We start from the raw sequence: 18,482 nt of genomic DNA, 5'->3' as shown, positions 1-18,482 counted from the left end.
TAAACAGCCAGGGTGAGTTCCACTGACTTCTTTGGGAAAATGAATGAGGAAGGGAAAGATTTTAATCCAGAAAACTAGGGAACTTGCAGGAGGCATCTGGTCTACTGGTGGCCAGGGCAGCCTGCTGCTCACTTGGGCAACACCCACCCCACATCCCCGGGCGGGCCCAAGTGCAATCACAGCTGTGGATAACAAATCTACCCACTGAGAGAGAAAACCCATGGAAGCCAAATAACTCAGAACACCAACTTGTACCTTTTCAGACTAAGCTTTTATTTTTTTGATATTACAAACCAGTTTTCTTTATTCACAAACCACTGTAAGTGATATAAACACTAATTTCTAAAGACAGATATACACATTTTCTGGGTTTGCAGATTGCGTGATGTGTGTGTTAAGAAGTCACTATATGCCACACATAATATTAATTTTCCATAATTCATAATAGCAATAGTTATTTAGATAAATGAAAACATTCCAAATAAATACTGTTAAAAAAAAATCCAAAATGTTTGTTTACATCTCTGACATACATTTTAAAATGACTTATTGGCATCTTGGAGTGCCTAGACAAAAGATTCTGCAACATCGGTTGGCACTCACTTACTCTAAATGATTTTATTAAAACTACATACAGTCATGGGGGAAAGTACAGCTCATTGATGAAAATCAAAACCGCAAATGAATTTTACTTTAACCAACACAGTAAGAATTCTATGTTTGTGATTCGAAACACAATACAAATTCTGGATTTTGAAATCTGAGGCGGCAATTGGGAGAAATGTATTCTCCATAGCCCCCTGCTCCTACTCTTTCTTCCCTCTGGAGGATGTCATAGTATTTTAATAATTCGTTTCCTTTAAGAACATCAACCAGGCACCCATTGCCATAACACTGTTTTCCAGGTGGGGGAATGAGAATGTCTTAGTGATGCTATAAAACACCCCCTTGCCCCTCCCCTCACCCACCCAAAGAAGTCTGGTGAAAAGAACACTTTATATGCTTTTGGCTGATAAGTAGCTCCCCCCTCCCCCTTTTCTCTTTTCAAGATCACTATCATCTGTCTTAGGTATCGAAGCTACAGAAACTTTGTTTTCAAATCTTGTGAAACTTTATTGATGGTTTAATATCCAACTGATCTTACGGCATGCACATAGGATGGCAAGAGAAAGCTGGATCACACATTTTTTTTTTAAAGTTTTGTTTGGTTTTGTTTTAAAGCAGAGTTGTTACAGCGGATTGGCAGGTTCACAGCGGTGAGAGTTGATAACTTACTGAAGTGCGTGCCACAGGGCCTGCACTGTACACATGAGGACTTAACCTATGGCAGCAAAACTACTCAGGGACAGCCTGCTGCTGCTGTTTTTATTTAAATACAAAACAGGAAGACCCGTGACAGATACCCCAACTTAAGTTAACTTGTAAACAGGACAACGTGGAAAGTTCAAACAGAAGTACAGACAAACTGCAATTTTTCGGCTGTGTCACTCTGGCCCTGCATCCGAGAAAGGGGGGGAGACTTTGTTCTTTTGGGATGAAGAGGGTGGATCTACTTTTTTCTTTTTTTGCATCCTTCTGACAAGTGTCCTGGGCCTTGGAGACAGAACTAAAGAGATCATTTTGAGATAATCCTTGGGGGTATGGGAAAGAGGTGGAAGGGCAGGATCTCACGGACTGAAAAATTGCAGATTGTTCACACAACGCAGTCATGTTTCAAAAAGTACCAAGCTGATGAAAATACCATGATTATCTCTACTCAATGATTGCAATACTTGTAAAATGCTTCTATAAATCCGAATATGATTATCATGTAATTCCATAAAAATTATACGTCTGTCTCTAACAGTTGTTCTACTAGGCTAAAACTAAAGCTTCATAGACTGTTTCTAGAACTTAACAACTCCACTGCACAGATGTAAATTTTATACATTTTTTTTAACTGGTACAAAGAATTTAAGTTTTTATTACTTTCTTTTTTTGGAAAAAAAGAAAAAAATAGAAACAGTGCTTTTTATCACCTTTTTATTAATGTTATTTTTTCCCTCCCATAATATAAAAGTCAGCAATGATATCAATAATTTATTATACTGGAAGAAATATAAAAAGAATGCTTGTTGATGGCCTAACTAGCGGGTTTTTTTTTTTTCCTAAATAGCGACTGGTTAAGAAGCTGAATACTGCCGGGTGGAATGGTTTAAAGGGTGGGTTTGCACAGCTTCATTCAACTCAGATGCACAAGTGCTACTAGAAGCACCCCCTTAACAACATAACCTTTGGCTTGAACTGGCAATGAGTAACTTAGAACCATTGATAAATGATTGTTGGTGCAGTGGGTCGTTTAGATTCATCAGTTACATTTTTTTTTTCTTTCAGCCAAACCCCAGTTCCAATCCCCTAAGCCCCTCCCAACCTCCCCTTTCACAAAATAAAATAATGCAGATGCAGAAAAAAATGACTACTGTAGTCACTTACACTCTTCCCAAACAGCTGATAACCCCAGTAGCTTAATATTCAGCATATATAATTCATTTACATAATATAGCACTCTGGATATGGCCCTAAACCAGTTTTTATTCATTATCTAGCATCTGTCTAGATCAACCACAAAAACTCCTACAGCCAGCAACCAAACTACGGAACCTTCAGAAATTAAAGACCCACAATATTAAAATACACAGAACAAAATATCTGAGGTATAAGATAAAAAATGTAATTTTTTTCCTTTTTATTTGTATTTTTTTTTTTTAGAGTTGCTAAAATGATGTACTACTGCATGTATTGCAATACTCAGGCCTCGGAAAGCTTCCTTTCTCCCCACATTGGAAGGTTTTTATGGTTTTGTCATTTAGTATGGAGCAAAACGGTTGTATCCCCCTCGGTATATACTAGCCTGCAATGAAGAAAGAACGAGACCCACATCATCAGCATGGCTCCTAGTCTTGGCATCAGTCAAAGGTGCAAAAGCATTCTGAAACAAAGCAATTTGAGGGGTGTGTTTTTTACATTTTCCTTTTGCAACATGTGGATCATCAAAAAGACTAATGTGAAAAATAGACACTCAAAACCAACCGAAATGGAGGCACCCCCTACCCATCCCAGGTCATTCTTGGAGAACTAAAGATAGGGCCATTCCTGACCTTCCCCAATAGCTCCTCCTAAAGAAATTCCCTGCAAAACCAAATTCTGTCAGCCAGTCCTCTTAGCTAAAAGTACTCTGTTATAAGCTGGACAATGGAAGGATTTTCACTGTCTCATTTTTTTGTAACAGAATAATCTGCACTTGAGGTTGAATTTGGACAATTTGTTGAATGTAATTCAACTCTCCAACACATTCCTCATGTGGACTAGGTGTTGAAGCAGAGTTGTTGAATGCAGAATTGGGATGAAAATCTCAATCTACTTCTTACTTGACTTGGCTCTGCAAGCTGTATGGAATCTGAACTTGAGAAGGGAGTTGTGGAGTTGTACAGATGAATTGCTTGACGTAATTAAGCTTGTGCAAAACAATGCTTCCAAATCATGGCTGAATTTCTAGGACTGAGCTTCAGTGAACTGTCTGGCCATGGTTTTAATGGCTACAAGGTGGCACTTAACGATTTCCTTTTTCTAAAAGTATTGGCAATTCAAATGAATGCCTATGGGGATTCATTTTTAGGATAAGGACTGATATTCTTGATCCAAGCAGAAAACTGCATGCCAAAGCTTTGTAATGATTGATTGCATATGCTCTCACGTGATGGGCACGTCTTACTGTACTCAAGAGTTTCAGTGCATAGAAGTTTGAACAAGTACAGGCAAGTTCACCCCACCCTTACCTCCCATTTTTTGCCCTCCCCCCACCCCCTCCCAAAACAAAAACCCAGACCTACCCCAAAACAAAAGGCAACCCCCAAACCCAGCTGATTCCTTCTACTTTCTTATGTACTAGGTACACACACAAAGTGTGCCCCTCTCTATTTTCTTTCCTGGGCGACTATGACTTTAAACATGAATTGTAATAGGGGAGGAGAGGCAGTCAGATTCTCAGCTGCCTGACAGCAGAGGCCTGGAAGTGTGCAGCTTAGCTCCTCTGAAGTCTGTGCTGGGGCTGGAACCTTGGGGCTATGTGAATGAGCAGCAAGGGAGGGAAAAAAAAAGAAAAAAAAAAGTTCTGCATTGACACTGCATTCTGTTAGTGATGGATTTAATTATCAAAATGACTAATTATTCCATTAAGGTAAGTGCTCTGCTAGGTGAGACTTGCAAAATTAGAAATATAATAACTTACATGCACTACATTGCCAAGAAATTAAGACATTTATCAAGTTTACTGGGAGGATTAATGTGGCATTTTAGCTGCTGTTAGCACAAGAGACAAATTCAATTAAGGGGAAGTGAGAGGACGTCAACCCGTACTGAGGTCCCAGCTGGGGAAAGGGAAGGGAGGCAGGAAGAAGTGAGGACAAGGAGAAACTTGTACTCACCATGGCACCAACGCCGTAGGTGGGGGCTGGAGCAAGTGCGTGGTGGTAGGGGTCGGCAGCATAAACTCGTCCGTAACTGAAAGGAAAATAGAGGTGAAGATTGATCCATAGTATGCAATTACAAAACAATAACAATCATAAAATCCAAAATACCAAGACAGTATGCAGGGGCCCTACTCATCTTCGAGTGAGAAGCAAATTCTACTCTGCTGTGTAATATAAGAAGAGTTCATCTGTACATGATACATTTTTTGTGCGTTTAACATGGTTGCTATTCCTATGTTTAACAGATAAATACATACATACACATATACACACGTACTTACATATGATTTTCCCTGCCTCCCCCCATAATACTGTTTCTACACTGCTCAAGTAGCTGCCTTAGAGACTGAGGTAGGTAAGAAAGAAACAACTTCAAGTATTAAGCCCAGCACCCACAGAGGGTATTTTAATTCTCAAGAGTGCCTTTTTCTCCTGATTCAGCTGTCACCATTCAAGTGAAATAGGGTGAATCAGAAAGGGTGAAGTGAACCTGTCTGAAGTTAGTGTCCACCATCTTAGAATGGAAAGGAACAAGTATATTTGAATGGAAGCACCCTTAAAGGGTCTGTGGGACCCCCATTCCTATTCCCATTCAATCAGACTGATTTGGTTTTGATCCTATTATTCCAGAACTTCTGTCACATTCATCCATGGCCAGGTTCTGGGAAGGGAGAGGCATTCGAAACAACAAATCTTAATGACAGTTACTCATCTTTGTGTTTTTCTCTCTACCATCCTACTACCTGCTATAGCTTCTGGTATAGGCTTTAGAATAAAAATGGAGAAGAGATGGAAACCAAATGTGCTGAATGCCTACTAAATATCTGGAAGTTAATTTTTTTTTTTTTTTAAAGGAATCAGCAAGTGAAGTCACTTGCTCAAGGTCGCATAACTAGACAGGGCAGATCTTTATTTTTTTGGGGGGGGAGGTTGGGAGGGGGGAGACAAAGTCTTGCTATGTCACTCAGGTTGGTTCAAAACTCCAGGGTTCAAGTAGTCTACCAGCCTCAGCCTCTCAGTGTTAGGATTACAGGCGTGAGCCACTGCACTCAGCCTGATACTTGAATCTCTTAAGGCAACTTGCGTGCTTGGTCCACCGTATCCTGTGCCTGTACTTGTTTGCCCTGCCAGATATTTTCCTGGAGATAGTTTGAATGCTGCTATCTTAATACTGACTGAAGCTGACGTCCTTCCTTGAAAGCTGATACTGGAATAGATTCCTGTGCAAGTGACTTACCGAATGGGGTGTCCTCAAGAGGAAGAGAGGGGCAAGTAGGTCAGAGCAAGGGAAAAAAAAACGCAAGGTCTGAGACGAATATCTGCCACCTGATCCTATGGGTTTCATGCTACAGCAGGTTCCACCTAGAGGCAAGTGGGTTGGCTTTTTAATGCCTACATAAGTTTTCAGCATTAGCTGTGGGCTTTCCTGAGGGGTGAGTGATGCACCATTGAGTTAAAGTGGCTTCCTCTGACATGGGGCAATTTTCTGGAGAAGGGAACAGCTGTACTGTTAGCAACCAACATTCACAGCAGCTCGGCATGAATGCATCAGACGCTCACTGGGATCGACATGGTTTTTTGATTCTTTGACCATTTCCTGAATGAAGGAACAAGGCTGGAAGAAATGGTTTGTCTGTATTATCAACCTTCAGCTCGTCTCTCATCCCTTAGAGCCCAGTATGCACGTACCTTTTCCCTCTCCTTTCCTGTTTTCCCCCATTTTCCTTCCAAGCTTTCTCATGGTTGGTAGATAAGTGATACCAATCCAATCCATGTTTGACCCCCTCACACCATGGAGTCTGGGAAGGTGAAGAGAGCGTGATGGACCTTCTCAGACTCCAAGTTAGACCCCAGGTGGAATAAAACAATTGATGATACCAGGTTTGCATTGGGCATGTTCCAACTCTCAAGCCCATCTGCCTGTGTCAAAGGGCACTTGAGTGCAAATAATCTAGATGAGGCTTTCAGCTTCAAGAGGATTCTCCTGATCCTCAAACAATCACATGAAGGGATGCCTCTCTTCTGAGGTGAATCTGTCAGTGAAACTGACAGTCATCTCTCTCTTGCCTTTCATTCTTTGGGGACACCCTTCAGTCCTTCTTATCAAAAATGGCCTTTAATCAACGATTATCCTTCTCTCTGGGAGGAAAAACAGGTATCGGTCCAAGGGCAGATGTGTGAAAAAGTTTTTGATAAAATAACATATTCAGAGAGGTCACTCCTGAGACCTGGGCCTTTACCCACTTAACTACAAGTACATAGTAACAGGCATAAAAGGAAAAGTATAACCGTGGTATTGGTCTTTATTTCATGAGGGAATGAAGTCTGTGATTGATTGGTCCAGAGAAAAATCTGTTTCCTCTTCTGGGGAGACACTATATGGGCAATTTGAATGTATTTAATAAAAGCGTAGCTCCCACATTTTCCTACTGCATACTTCAGTGGTAAATTCTATAACGCTGGGCATAGTTTCAACCTTTGTGGAAAACCCAAGGTAACAATTTGGCAGTATTCTCTTCCAAGGCAGAAGGAAAATACAGCAGCACTGAACTATTCCTCAGAAATGAGCTGCCTCGTTTTCTCTTCAGGGTGACCTCTACCTTCAGAATCCAATGGTTTTATTATGATTAATAAATTTCATTTCCCCAGAGGAAAAGAGACCATGTCAGCTCAAACTGAAAGCAAGGAGGCTTCTTTTCAAATGCTAATTTCTGAACACGCCCTTGTGTGACACTACAATTTAGTCACAAGGTTATTGGGGAAGATGTGGACTTGAGTGCTATGTTTGCAGCAGATATGCCAAGCACGTCAGCAATCTGATGTCCTCAGAGCTGGCTAAGCACAGCCCAGAGACAGAGCGCAGCAATGCCCAGGATGTCCACAGGAATGATGGGAAGATGTCTTACGGTCGCCATGTTAGGACACGACCAGCTATATGGTCATCCTCCACACCATGCATCCCTGGCCAAAGTGGGCAGTAGTGCAGTCAGATCATGATGATCTCCATGTGCCCACTTCCCATCCATCAGTAATTTCAGAAGAAATCTTAAATGTGTCCACTTTACTCCATGCACATGATGACTACACTAATATATGACACTAGTTCATCAACACCAACTCAACAGCCATAAATCTTGTCTCATTTTTTCAACTCTTGGTCCTTCAAACCAGCAGCTATTTACATGTATCAAATCTCTCAAGTCTGTCCATCTATCCACTTAAATATAAATCTAATCCTATGATTCCCCGCTTAAAATCCTTCAATAGTTTTCCATTGATCCTAGAATAAAATCCAAACTTGAATAAGCTGCCTCTGTCCCTCTTTCAATCTTCATCTTCCTTCCCTTGGTTACTGTGCTCTAGGCACATAGGATTTTTTAAAAATTTAATTTAATATTTTTTTGAGATGGTCTTGCTCTGTTGCCAAGGCTGGAGTGCAATGGCACAATCTTGGCTCACTGCAAGCTCCGTCTCCCAAGTTCATGCCATTCTCCTGCCTCAGCCTCCCGAGCAGCTGGGAGTACAGGTGCCTGCCACCACACCCAGCTAATTTTTCTATTTTTAGTAGATACGGGGCTTCACTGTGTTAGCCAGGATGGTTTTGATCTCCTGACCTCGTGATCCTCCTGCCTCGGCCTCCCAAAGTGCTGGGATTACAGGCATGAGCCACCATGCCTGTCCCACACAGGCTTTCTTGATCGTTCCTGAACACATGCAAATCCATTCTCTGCTTAGTCTTGGCACTTGCTCACCCTCCACCTGACTTTCATCTTTTATGTTTGAAATCAAATGTCCCTTCCCTAGAGAGATGAACAGATGCTTCTTTCTCTGGCTCTCTGCCTTTTTTTTTTTTTTTTTCTTTTGAGACAGTCTTGCTCTGTCACCTAGGCTGAAGTGCAGTGACATGATCTTGGCTCACTCTAACCTCTGCCTTCTGGGTTCAAGCGATTCTGCCTCAGCCTCCCCAGTTGCTGGGATTACAGGCGCCCATCACCATGCCTGGCTAAATTTTGTATTTTGTAGACAGCATTTCACCATGTTGCCCAGGCTGGTCTCAAACTCATAACCTCAAGTGATCTGCCCGCCTTGGCCTCCCAAAGTGCTAGGATTACAAACATGAGCTACCACACCCAGCATGACTGCTCTTCTTTTTAAGGGCACTTTTCAACTTCATCCCTACCCCTTCATGTTGTATAGCAACTCTAATAATCTTATTTCCCACTCCACCTGATCATTTGCCTTTCACCCTCCTGGAACGAGAACTCCATGGAGGCTGGGGCAGTGTCTATTTTGTCTGCCATTGCATCCCCAATGTCTAGAACAGTGCAGGTAGAGAGGGGCAGGCCAATGGTACTGCAAGAGAGGAGGCAGCAAGACAAAGGAGTAAAAAGAGAAATGGGGCCTGGGAGAGAGACTCATGCCTGTAATTATGATCCCATTCAGATACGCTTTTTGAAGATTCTGGGTCAGCTGCTCCCAGACACATTCAGGATGCTTCAAGACAGAAGAAAACTTTCTGGGGACTCTAGAAATAGTGTGTAATTTTTACATCATTTCTGTGAGTTTGCAAAACATTGGCCAAGTTGCCATAAAACTCATCAAAAGCCTTCAGGGAAAAACTAAACAAAGATATAAAAGAGGACTGCTTTCCTGGCTAATTCACCATGGCTTGCAACCATCATGAGACCTCATCTTTTTGACCTTTAGCAACAAGTTAAAACTGGGAAGCAACCCGAGGCCTTGGAGATTCAGGACTTGGGGCAAAAAGATCCAGGTTTGAGTTCTGCTTTTATGATGTCCTTGCTCTCATGACTTGGACAGAGCATGCTCTCTGAGCCTCATCTTCCTCATTTGTAAAGCAGTAGTTTTCTGACTGAGCCCTACCTAACTCAAGGTGCATTCAAGAAAACCAGGTAAATATTAAGCCACCTACAGATAGAGGAGATTATGATACATGGCTTCTTAGATGGTATTTCACAAACCAATCTCTCCCTCCTTGCCCAGACTTTTGGTCTGCAGAGGCAATTGAAAAATTCTATTCTAATATAATCACATGCAGCTCTACCGATCAAATTACAGATGCGTTTGGAGTTGAGATCTAATTTATGAGTTACAGATGTAGTTTAAATGGAAATACTTACTTGAACTTAAGGTTGTGTTGGAGCAAAATGAATAAGTATGCAGCCTCTTGAATGGGAATATGAACCCGTGTTTGTTAAAGTGCTTTATCAACTCTACTGAGACATGTTAGTAAGAAGTACTATGTACACCTAGTTGAAACAAGCTGGATGCTAATGAAATACAATGGGCCCATGTTGGTACTCCACACCAGGGTTTTAACATAATTTTCTTATAGGGCCACAGTAAGAACACTAATTAATTTCACTGTATTTTACTCCCTATTTTGATGAGGAGCGTTTATGCCCTGGGAACTTTTTATTCTTCCATTAGTATCATCTCCCCATGCTTCTCACCCCAGAGATAGCTGGGTGAATCCTGTGGAGCAGAAAGATGAGTGAAATCTGCTCAGTTCTCAGATGAAGTTCAGAAGGTAGCAAAGACATCCTAAACAGCCAAACTGCAGCAAGAAAATGAATGGGCTTGTACCCCTCCCAACATAGAGAAGGGCTGCAGAGTATGCATTCAAAATGGGATGTCTCACCAGGGATCAATGAATGGCCCGGGTCTCTGCAATGCAATTAGGGACTACAGTGCCTCCTTTATCCTTATATCTAAGGCATAGTCTTAAGTATTTGGAAAAATGAATCCATGCAAGTCACACACTTACCATACAGCATACCAACAGGGCACCAACCGTGGTTCAGTGGTTCTAAAAGCATGCTCTTTAGAGAGCCATGGTCTAGCTAAAGGGATGTTCTCTTTCACTTCCCTGTATAGGGTCAAATGAGATCTAGCAGTTCTGGTGTCTATCCCCCCGGTTGGGGTGCTCTGGGGCACCAGGTAAGAAGGGGGACATCAGAAGGTAACCTGCACCTAGGAAGAAGTGATTCCCATCCCACTTGGATATTCATCCTATTTCATTGCCCTCATTTTTGGGGTTTGAGGACTTTTCCAAATGAAAAATAAATGATGTGTTGAAGACAATCCTTTGGTTTGCATTGTTGCTGGCATCATTACCAATGAGTTGTTGCTTTTCCCCATCCGGAGGAACTGCATCTGGAACGTACATTCCAGACCAAGTGTTCTGTGTTTGGACAAAATGCTCGGCTTTCAGCAATTCTCAGGGGCTGGAAAGGAGTCACAGCCAATATTGGCCAGGAAAAGAAAGAACAAGACCAGAAGGGGAGGGCACCTGGCTTCTGAGTACTGCAGCACTGCCCCAGCTACTGCTTTACTTCCTTCTCTCATCCAACTACAAATAAATGAATCCGTTGTCAATCATAAACTGTTATGGGCATTTATGTTTTCCAACTCAACCATCCCATACTCGTCACTAAATGAAAATGCAGCAAAAGAGGCTGAAGGCTTCTGACAAATCTCTTGGCAATTGTGCAACTGCAGACAGGTCCCCTCAGCTTGTTGGGGATTCTGTGGGATCAGAATGGAGACAAAAGCTCACTTCAAAGGATAAAGAAATGTAGCCCAGAATATGGGACTTCACAGAAGGTTTTTCAAAAATTCCGAGCTTAGGACACCTCAGTATATCTCTGAAATGATCAGTCTCTTATGTTCATGCCAATAAATATTTACCAGACAACCAAAATCTCCATTTTCCAATCCGAGAATCCCACAAATTTCAGGTTGTAAGGTCTGGGCTAATCCCAGTGTGCATCCATTTGAGAAAATGTTGGGGTAATTATGGCCAAGATTTTAATCTTGCAGAAGAAGAGCCATTCAAGGAAAGGACAAGTTATCTCAGTGCACTATGCAGGTATATGGAGAGACAACAGGTGCCAACCACCCCACCTCTGCCCTACAGGAAGATTTGAGAGGGTTTCCAGAACCTCAGGCCATGCACCCTGGTTTGCTGCAACAGGGAAAAACCCTCCTGAAAGCGTTAAGATAACTACTTGGATGTATTGGGAAATTCAGAAAGCAACGGTTTATCTAGGAAATGTTCCTGTTCACTTTCACTCTACAAGGGTCAACTGAGTTCTGGACTTCAGATCTGTTGGTCAGTTAGTGAAGTTAGGGAAATACTCCTCTGTGGTTACTATAGCCTTCTCCTAGTTTTAATGTGAGCAATCACTTATACATTTATTGACCATAGGGATGACCAAGCTCACTTATCTTCAAAGCTTCTCAAGATACTTAAGTTGGAGGAACTAAACCAGTCCCTAAACACCTAGAGGAGCAGTCCCTGGCCTTCTTGGCACCAGGGACCAGTTCTGTGGAAGACAGTTTTTCCACAGACCAGGGAGGTGGGGAATAGTTTCAGGAAAAAAAACTGTTCCACTTCAGATCATCAGGCATTAGATTCTCAAAAGGAGTGTGCAACCTAGATGCCTCACATGCACAGTTTACAGTAGGGTTTGTGCTCCCATGAGAATCTAATGCTGCCACTGGTCAGATAGGAGGTGGAGCTCAGGCAGTAATGTGAGTGAGGGGGCGGCTGCAAACAGGAAGCGTTGCTCACCCCCCACCCCGCTCACCACCTGCTGTGTGTCCAGTTGGGGACCCCTCACCTAGAAAATGACTAAAAATGCAGCAAAATCTCCAAAAATGATACAAATAGAAGTGGAAGAAATGCTCCAAGATAACATGGAGTCATCTCTACTTGGCTCTGTTTGACTTCCATTGCTGCTAACTTCCTTAGCTTGTCTTTAAAGTGCTTAACTTCAGAAATCACTTAGCACATTTTTCAACCTCGTGATTTCCCTGCCTCCCCTGAGAAGTAGGAGGGAACACATCTGAGCTTTTTAGACCTACATGAGAAGCCACAGAACTTGCTTTTTTTTGCCCATGGATACGTGTCATACATCAGAACTATGCATACATAATACATACACAAATCCAACACTATGGCATCTAAAAGACTCAGACCATTTACCCATAGCAAATGAGATCACATCATCTTTTCTCTAGCCCACCAAAGCCATTCAAAACCTCTTCCTATTCTGAAAACCTCTTCCTATTCTGAAACCCAACAGCAGATTTGAGGGAAAGCAGAATAGCAGCCACTCTCGGAGTAGAGAAGACACAGTAAGTCCCATTTTTGGTGATGAAATTCTCTTGCCCTAGAATACCACCTCTAAAAAAGGAGCTGTAGGCACATTCTCTTTAATGCAGAGCTCAAGGCCATCCTTCTCTTAGAAATTTCATTTCTCCTTTCTGTTTGTCTACTCCTGCTCTACCAAAATCACTAAGAATTTTTATTGTGCTTTGAAATCACCATGGCACCCCAGCTATAGTTTACCCCACAGGAGGAAAAACAAATTGTATCCCTTATGAGATTTTCAATACCCTTCCATGAAGCAGGGTTGAACAGCAGCTGGGGATCCCTCAGTCAGAATTTCTAGAGTCAAACCCTGACTGTTACTTCTTGCTAAGTTATCTCAAAGTTCTTCTCTCTGAGTTGGTTATACCATCTATAAATGGAGACGATAATGGTGCATCCTGATCATACAAGGCTACAGTGAGGGTGAGAGGAGGGTTATGATTACCAGTTAAGGACTAAACAAGTATCAGTTATTAAGACTGAGAGGACTGCAGCTATTGCCTCTTGTCTATTTTATGTGGGATCAGTGAGCTTCCCGGTAAAGCCCCGGGGGTACATGTGTCAGAGCTACCCCTGAATTGGGTTGATGATCCAAAGTCTTATGTACTGGCATCTCCCATCCTCGAAGCAAGCAGATCAAAGATTAAGACAAAACAAGCAGGTTGAGAAGTAGGGAGGTTCTGGGCCCTGAACCCCAAGGAATGTCCCTCTACAGCACCAACACACCCACCTAGCACCAGGAGGCAACGTTAAAATACAATACCAAGACGCTGACAATGTCCAGATTATCTGTCACAACATTTTAACTCCTGGTGAACATCCCTCACCTCCAAATGACCAGTTCTTGGGGACACACAAACTCTTTCAATATTCATTTGAGCCAAATGAAAAATGTGGTTCTAAAATGGGATTGAGAGAAACATAATGAAAGCCACACATGCAAGACATATGTCATTTTAAATTTTACAGTAACCACATTTTAAAAAGTAAAAAAAAGGTGAACTCATTTTTATTTTCTCCAGAATATTCAAACTGTCATCACTACAATGTGTAACTCACAATTATTAATGATATATTTTACATAATTTTTGTACTAAGTTTTGGAAATCCAACATGCATTTTTTACTTACAAATCATCCTGGTGTGGACTGGCCACATCTCAAGGGCTCCACAGCCACATGTGAACACAACTTTAGCAAGTCCTATTGTGTGCTCTTTTTACCATTGAAACAAAAAACGTTGGCTGGGTGTAGTGGGCCCGTGCCTGTACTCCCAGGACTTTGGTAGGCCAAAGGAGCAGGATGGCTTGAGGCCAGGAGTTTGAGATCAGCCTGGGCAATAGAGCAAGACCCCATTTCTTCAAAAAATTAAGATATCAGCTGGGTGTGGTAGCACATGCCTGTAGTCCCAGCTACTAGGGAGGGTGAAGTGGGAGGATCGCTAGATCCCAGGAGGTCCAGGCTTACAGGAAGCTAAGATCAGGCTATTGCACTGAACTCTCCAGCCTGGATGACAGAGACCCTATCTCAAAGAGAAAAGGTTCCTGATAGATCAGTTAGTGTGTCCCAAGGTGTGAGGTCTTTTCTATTACAATTATCTGGGGCAACTTGTTAGAATGCAGATTTCCAGGCTCCCTCTCCGGACTTATGAATCAGAATCTCAGGGGCAGGGGAAGGAGACAAAACAGGCTCTGCATTTGTAACAAGTTCTCCAGGTGACTTTTGTGCATTCTTCTAGAATTTGATAACCACCATTCCATTTTTTAAAATTCTGCATGCATGGATACAGCACTTTCCCACTTAGGCTAATTCAGACTATCTAGACATCTTTAACTTTCACAAATTGATTACACACACTTTATAGGGTATTATTGCATGCAGCAAGCCTGAGACTATGCCTCATATACAGAAGGTTCTCAATAAGTGGGAGTATGTTTCCTAAGTTCCTTTGCTTATATGGCCCCTTAGCTCCCTGTACTTTCCCTATTATAACACATATCACACTTTATTGGAAATGGACCAATTAGCCACAAATCAATTTACTGCATGACAACTTTGCTGAATAATCAAATCACTAAAATGCAGGAAAGACAATTAGATGAGACTTGCTGAAGGATCAATTAGAGGAATGGCCAATTTGGAAACTTCTTCTAAATATTAAATATTACCTAAAGTTTCAATGTAGCTGCCAGCATGTGTAGGTTGAGAAGTGGGGATGGAAAAATGAAAGGCGCTGGTGACACCTCCTTGTACCCCTGAACTTTCTTCTAATTGGTAACTTGGGTAGCAACCTGCCCCACAGAGGACAGTTTCAACTGCTTTTGCAGATTGTTCATTTGGTCAAGGCTTTTTGCAGACCCTACCCGCACCCCACATGGTTGTGTCCCATACTCATCAGGAACTGAGATGAAAATATGTCCCCAGATTTGCTAAGGGAATGCATGGTGGGTCCTGGCATGGTGGAAGGGGCATATCTTCCTGCTAGTGAGTCCCAGCCTCCACCTACCCCCTTTATACACACACACACACCCTCTTGGATTCTGTGTCTAAAACAACTATTTCAACCTGTCTGGTGGTTTTCAGGGACTAGGATATTGTTAATTGTTTTTCAGCCACTAACTTTCAGCAAAAAGACGTCTGGTGAATTAACATAGAACACACTTGGCCTGTTTAACCCTCTCTTCCCTAATACGCAACATGCTTCCTGACCTGACATCTGCTACCTCTATCCCCACAACTACACCAGTACTCCCAGCACACGGAACTAAACATATGCCTGCTGCCTGAAGGGGACAAGCCAAGTTAAATAAAATTCCAGTGGAACAACTGCTAAAGAATCATGCAGTGCCCTTGGGTCTCTTCCAAATAGTAACAACTTTGTCATCCGACTCAAAATACTAGTTTCATAGGAGCAAGATAGCATACTGGGGAAGGTAGAATTCCAACTGGAGTGAGAAGGCCAAAGTTCCAAGAGTGAAGAAAAAGGAGTGTGTGGAGGCAGCGTGACCCAGGGGAAGGGTTTTGGCATCAGATGGACTCCAGTGGGACTGTGGGCAAACTACTAAATGTTTCTGGACCTGAGTGTCTGTTTTTCTCACTTTCCAAAATGGGAATAACACCTCGTTGAACTACTGTGATACACATATACATGCATATATAGTTTATCATACATATGCATGCATTATACATATACATGCCTGTATGTATATCATACTAGCACACATAATTTGCTCAATAAATGACAGTAAGTTACTATTACACCCTGGAGAATTCAGCAAAGCCCTCAACAAGGGACAATTACTACAGGGATAAAGGGTTTGCTTTCCTCAGGGATTAAAGCCTTGGTACTCCATGGAATTAACTGATAGACCCTTAGAATAAGAGTGGGGAGTGGACATTTAACAGACTCGACCTTGTACACTTCTAATCTGCCAGTATGTCCTGTTTGTTCTCCCATCAAAATACAGCTTAAAGATGACCACTTCTCACCCACAGCCACCCCACTAACCCAAGCCATTGTCACCCCTCTCTGGACAGCTGTAAGGGCCCCCCATTGCCCTTCGGTGCTGTTTCTTCTGTTCTTTTGCAGTTTGGTCTCCACAAAGCAGTCTGATCATTAAAGTCAGATTACAACCCTCCCTCCAATGCCTCTGCATCACTGTTAAAATCCCAAATATGTTCTGTGGCCTCCAAGTCCTAACTTGCTCTGAACCCTGTCTACCTCCTAGATGTTATCTATAAAACTCACCTGTACTCATATCTGTGGGCCACACTGGATGTTTTACTCCTGGACACCTCAAGTATGTCTCAACCACAGGGTCTCTGCACCTGCTGTATGTTTCACGGGTCACACCTTCACTTTATATTTAGATCCCTGCTCAAATGTTACCCCCTCAGACAGGCCTTCTCTGATGGCTGAGTCTAAAATAGCATTGCACCTTACTTTCCATCCCCTCCCCTGCTTTTTGATTCATTACAGTAAGTTCATAACTTACTATGCATATATATTATCTGCTTATTCATATACGTGCTTTGGGATCTGTTCTCCCATACAATGAAGGTCTTTTGATGAGACCTTCTCCTGACTCATTTAATGCTATATCCCCAGGGCTTAGAACAGTTCCTGACACCCACAAAGGACTACAGATATTAATCGACTAAAATGAATTTCTAGTCACTGATTAACTTGCTTTTCAACCTCCATTCTCATACCAGACCCTTCTTCTGCAACTACTACAATCACTAGCTCACCGTGGAAAATTCCTAATGAATCACAGAGGGAGACCTCCCGTCTAAGAAGGGAAAATCATTTTCTCCCTTTTCACCATCTATTGCAGAATCCAACTCATCAAAGGTTCTTGATGTTACTGAATGACGACCTACTCAATTGTCCAAGCTGGATGCATTAGGAGGTGTCCTGCCCTGTTATAAAAGCCTAGTCCCAAGTGATACCCAACAGAGCACACATTCTTTGGGAAGAACCAAAACAAAACAACACAACTAATAGCATTGTTGAAACTCCAAGGTAAAAACATAGATATCCTTGTAAATTAGTCTCGCAGACCACAAATGTTAATGAAAAATGCCTATTCCATGTGGCTAGAAAAAGCAGGCCAGATGTGTTGGCACTCTCGACAAAAGACCCACGTAAAAGGCATTGCTTTTCTTTGGGAAACGTGAAGAACAAATCCTGAAATGCTGCTGTTCTACTGCTTAATGATTTTCATCTCACTATCTCCACCCGAAGCCCCTGACGGCTGCCTGTGCTTAGCCCATCCTCCATGGGCATCAATGTGACAATAGCACCTCTTTATAAGAATTTCAGTTATAACATCCATCAAGCCCCACACTGAGATTTTAAGCATGTTGATTTTTTTTTCTCCATTTAAAAATAGAGAACTTGCCTTTTGTCAAACTCTGATATCCAGTAGATAGCAGGATTCAATACACCTGCTCTAATAAATATTTTTATAAGGAGGTGAGAGCTCATTACAGTAGTGCTGTTTAGAATGTGGGTAGTGGGCACAGCAGGATTTTTTTTTTTTTTTTGATGGAGGCTTGCTCTGTTGTCCAGGCTGGAGTGCAGTGGCGCAGTCTCTGCTCACTGCAACCTCCACCTCCCCAGTTCAAGCAATTCTCTGCCTTAGTCTCCTGAGTAGTTGGGATTACAGGCATGTGCCACCACACCCGGCTAATTTTTGTATTTTTAGTAGAGATGGGGTTTCACCATGTTGGCCAGGCTGGTCTTAGACTCCTGACCCTCATGATCCACCCACCTTGGCCTCCCAAAGCAGGTTTTTTCAGCATGTAGGAGATGATGCCCTAAAAGGCTTTCATTGAAACCACGAGTTACAACCTTTGTTGACTGAGCAGTTTTGATTTTTCATTTTCGCTCTATGAGCAAGGTGAACTTGCTGGGAGATAATCTGACATTTGATGGATATGGGTGTCTCCTTTTTCATGCTTCATTCAAAATTCAGAGTTCAAACGGAACCTTATGAAGCATACAACATATTATTAAAATGGCCATCAAAGGACTAGGGATATCTCTCTCAATCTGAAATGTGATCAATAGCAATTCATTAAGAATTTACTGAGCAGCCATCTAGATTAGGTAGATGGAAACACTCACCACACTCATGCTAACTTTCATTTTCTGTCGCCCTTCTTAGAAATACTGTGTGTGGATCACTTGCTTACAAGGCAGGGTTTAAGTCACGGGGCAAAATCAATATCTTTTTCATGTTTGATCTAAGATGTCCAAATATAACCTAACATACTGGAACATGCACAGGG

At 42.1% G+C, this 18,482-nt stretch overlaps 1 protein-coding gene across 41 annotated transcripts in view; it reads right to left on the bottom strand.

The window, feature by feature from the left end:
• Nucleotides 1–249: 249 nt before the first annotated feature.
• Nucleotides 250–18,482, bottom strand: part of RBFOX1 (RNA binding fox-1 homolog 1) — a 2,479,284-nt gene continuing 2,461,051 nt past the window's right edge. For 21 of the 41 annotated variants that reach the window (XM_063598326.1, XM_063598327.1, XM_063598349.1 and 18 more), the window contains 2 exons: nucleotides 4,464–4,539; nucleotides 250–2,968 (listed from right to left, as the gene is read on the bottom strand). In XM_063598326.1, coding sequence (XP_063454396.1) covers nucleotide 2,968; nucleotides 4,464–4,539 — 77 coding nt within the window. In that variant the 3' untranslated portion in view covers nucleotides 250–2,967. Of the gene's footprint in view, nucleotides 4,102–4,463; nucleotides 4,540–18,482 lie in introns of all 41 variants that reach the window. The other 20 variants (XM_063598325.1, XM_063598329.1, XM_063598365.1 and 17 more) reach the window with 1 other exon arrangement.

The sequence above is a fragment of the Pan paniscus genome, chromosome 18 (assembly GCF_029289425.2).
Source record: "Pan paniscus chromosome 18, NHGRI_mPanPan1-v2.0_pri, whole genome shotgun sequence".
Taxonomy (NCBI): Eukaryota; Metazoa; Chordata; class Mammalia; order Primates; family Hominidae; genus Pan; species Pan paniscus.
Note: the sequence above shows the minus strand (reverse complement) of the source record. Positions and strands in the feature narration are given on the sequence as shown.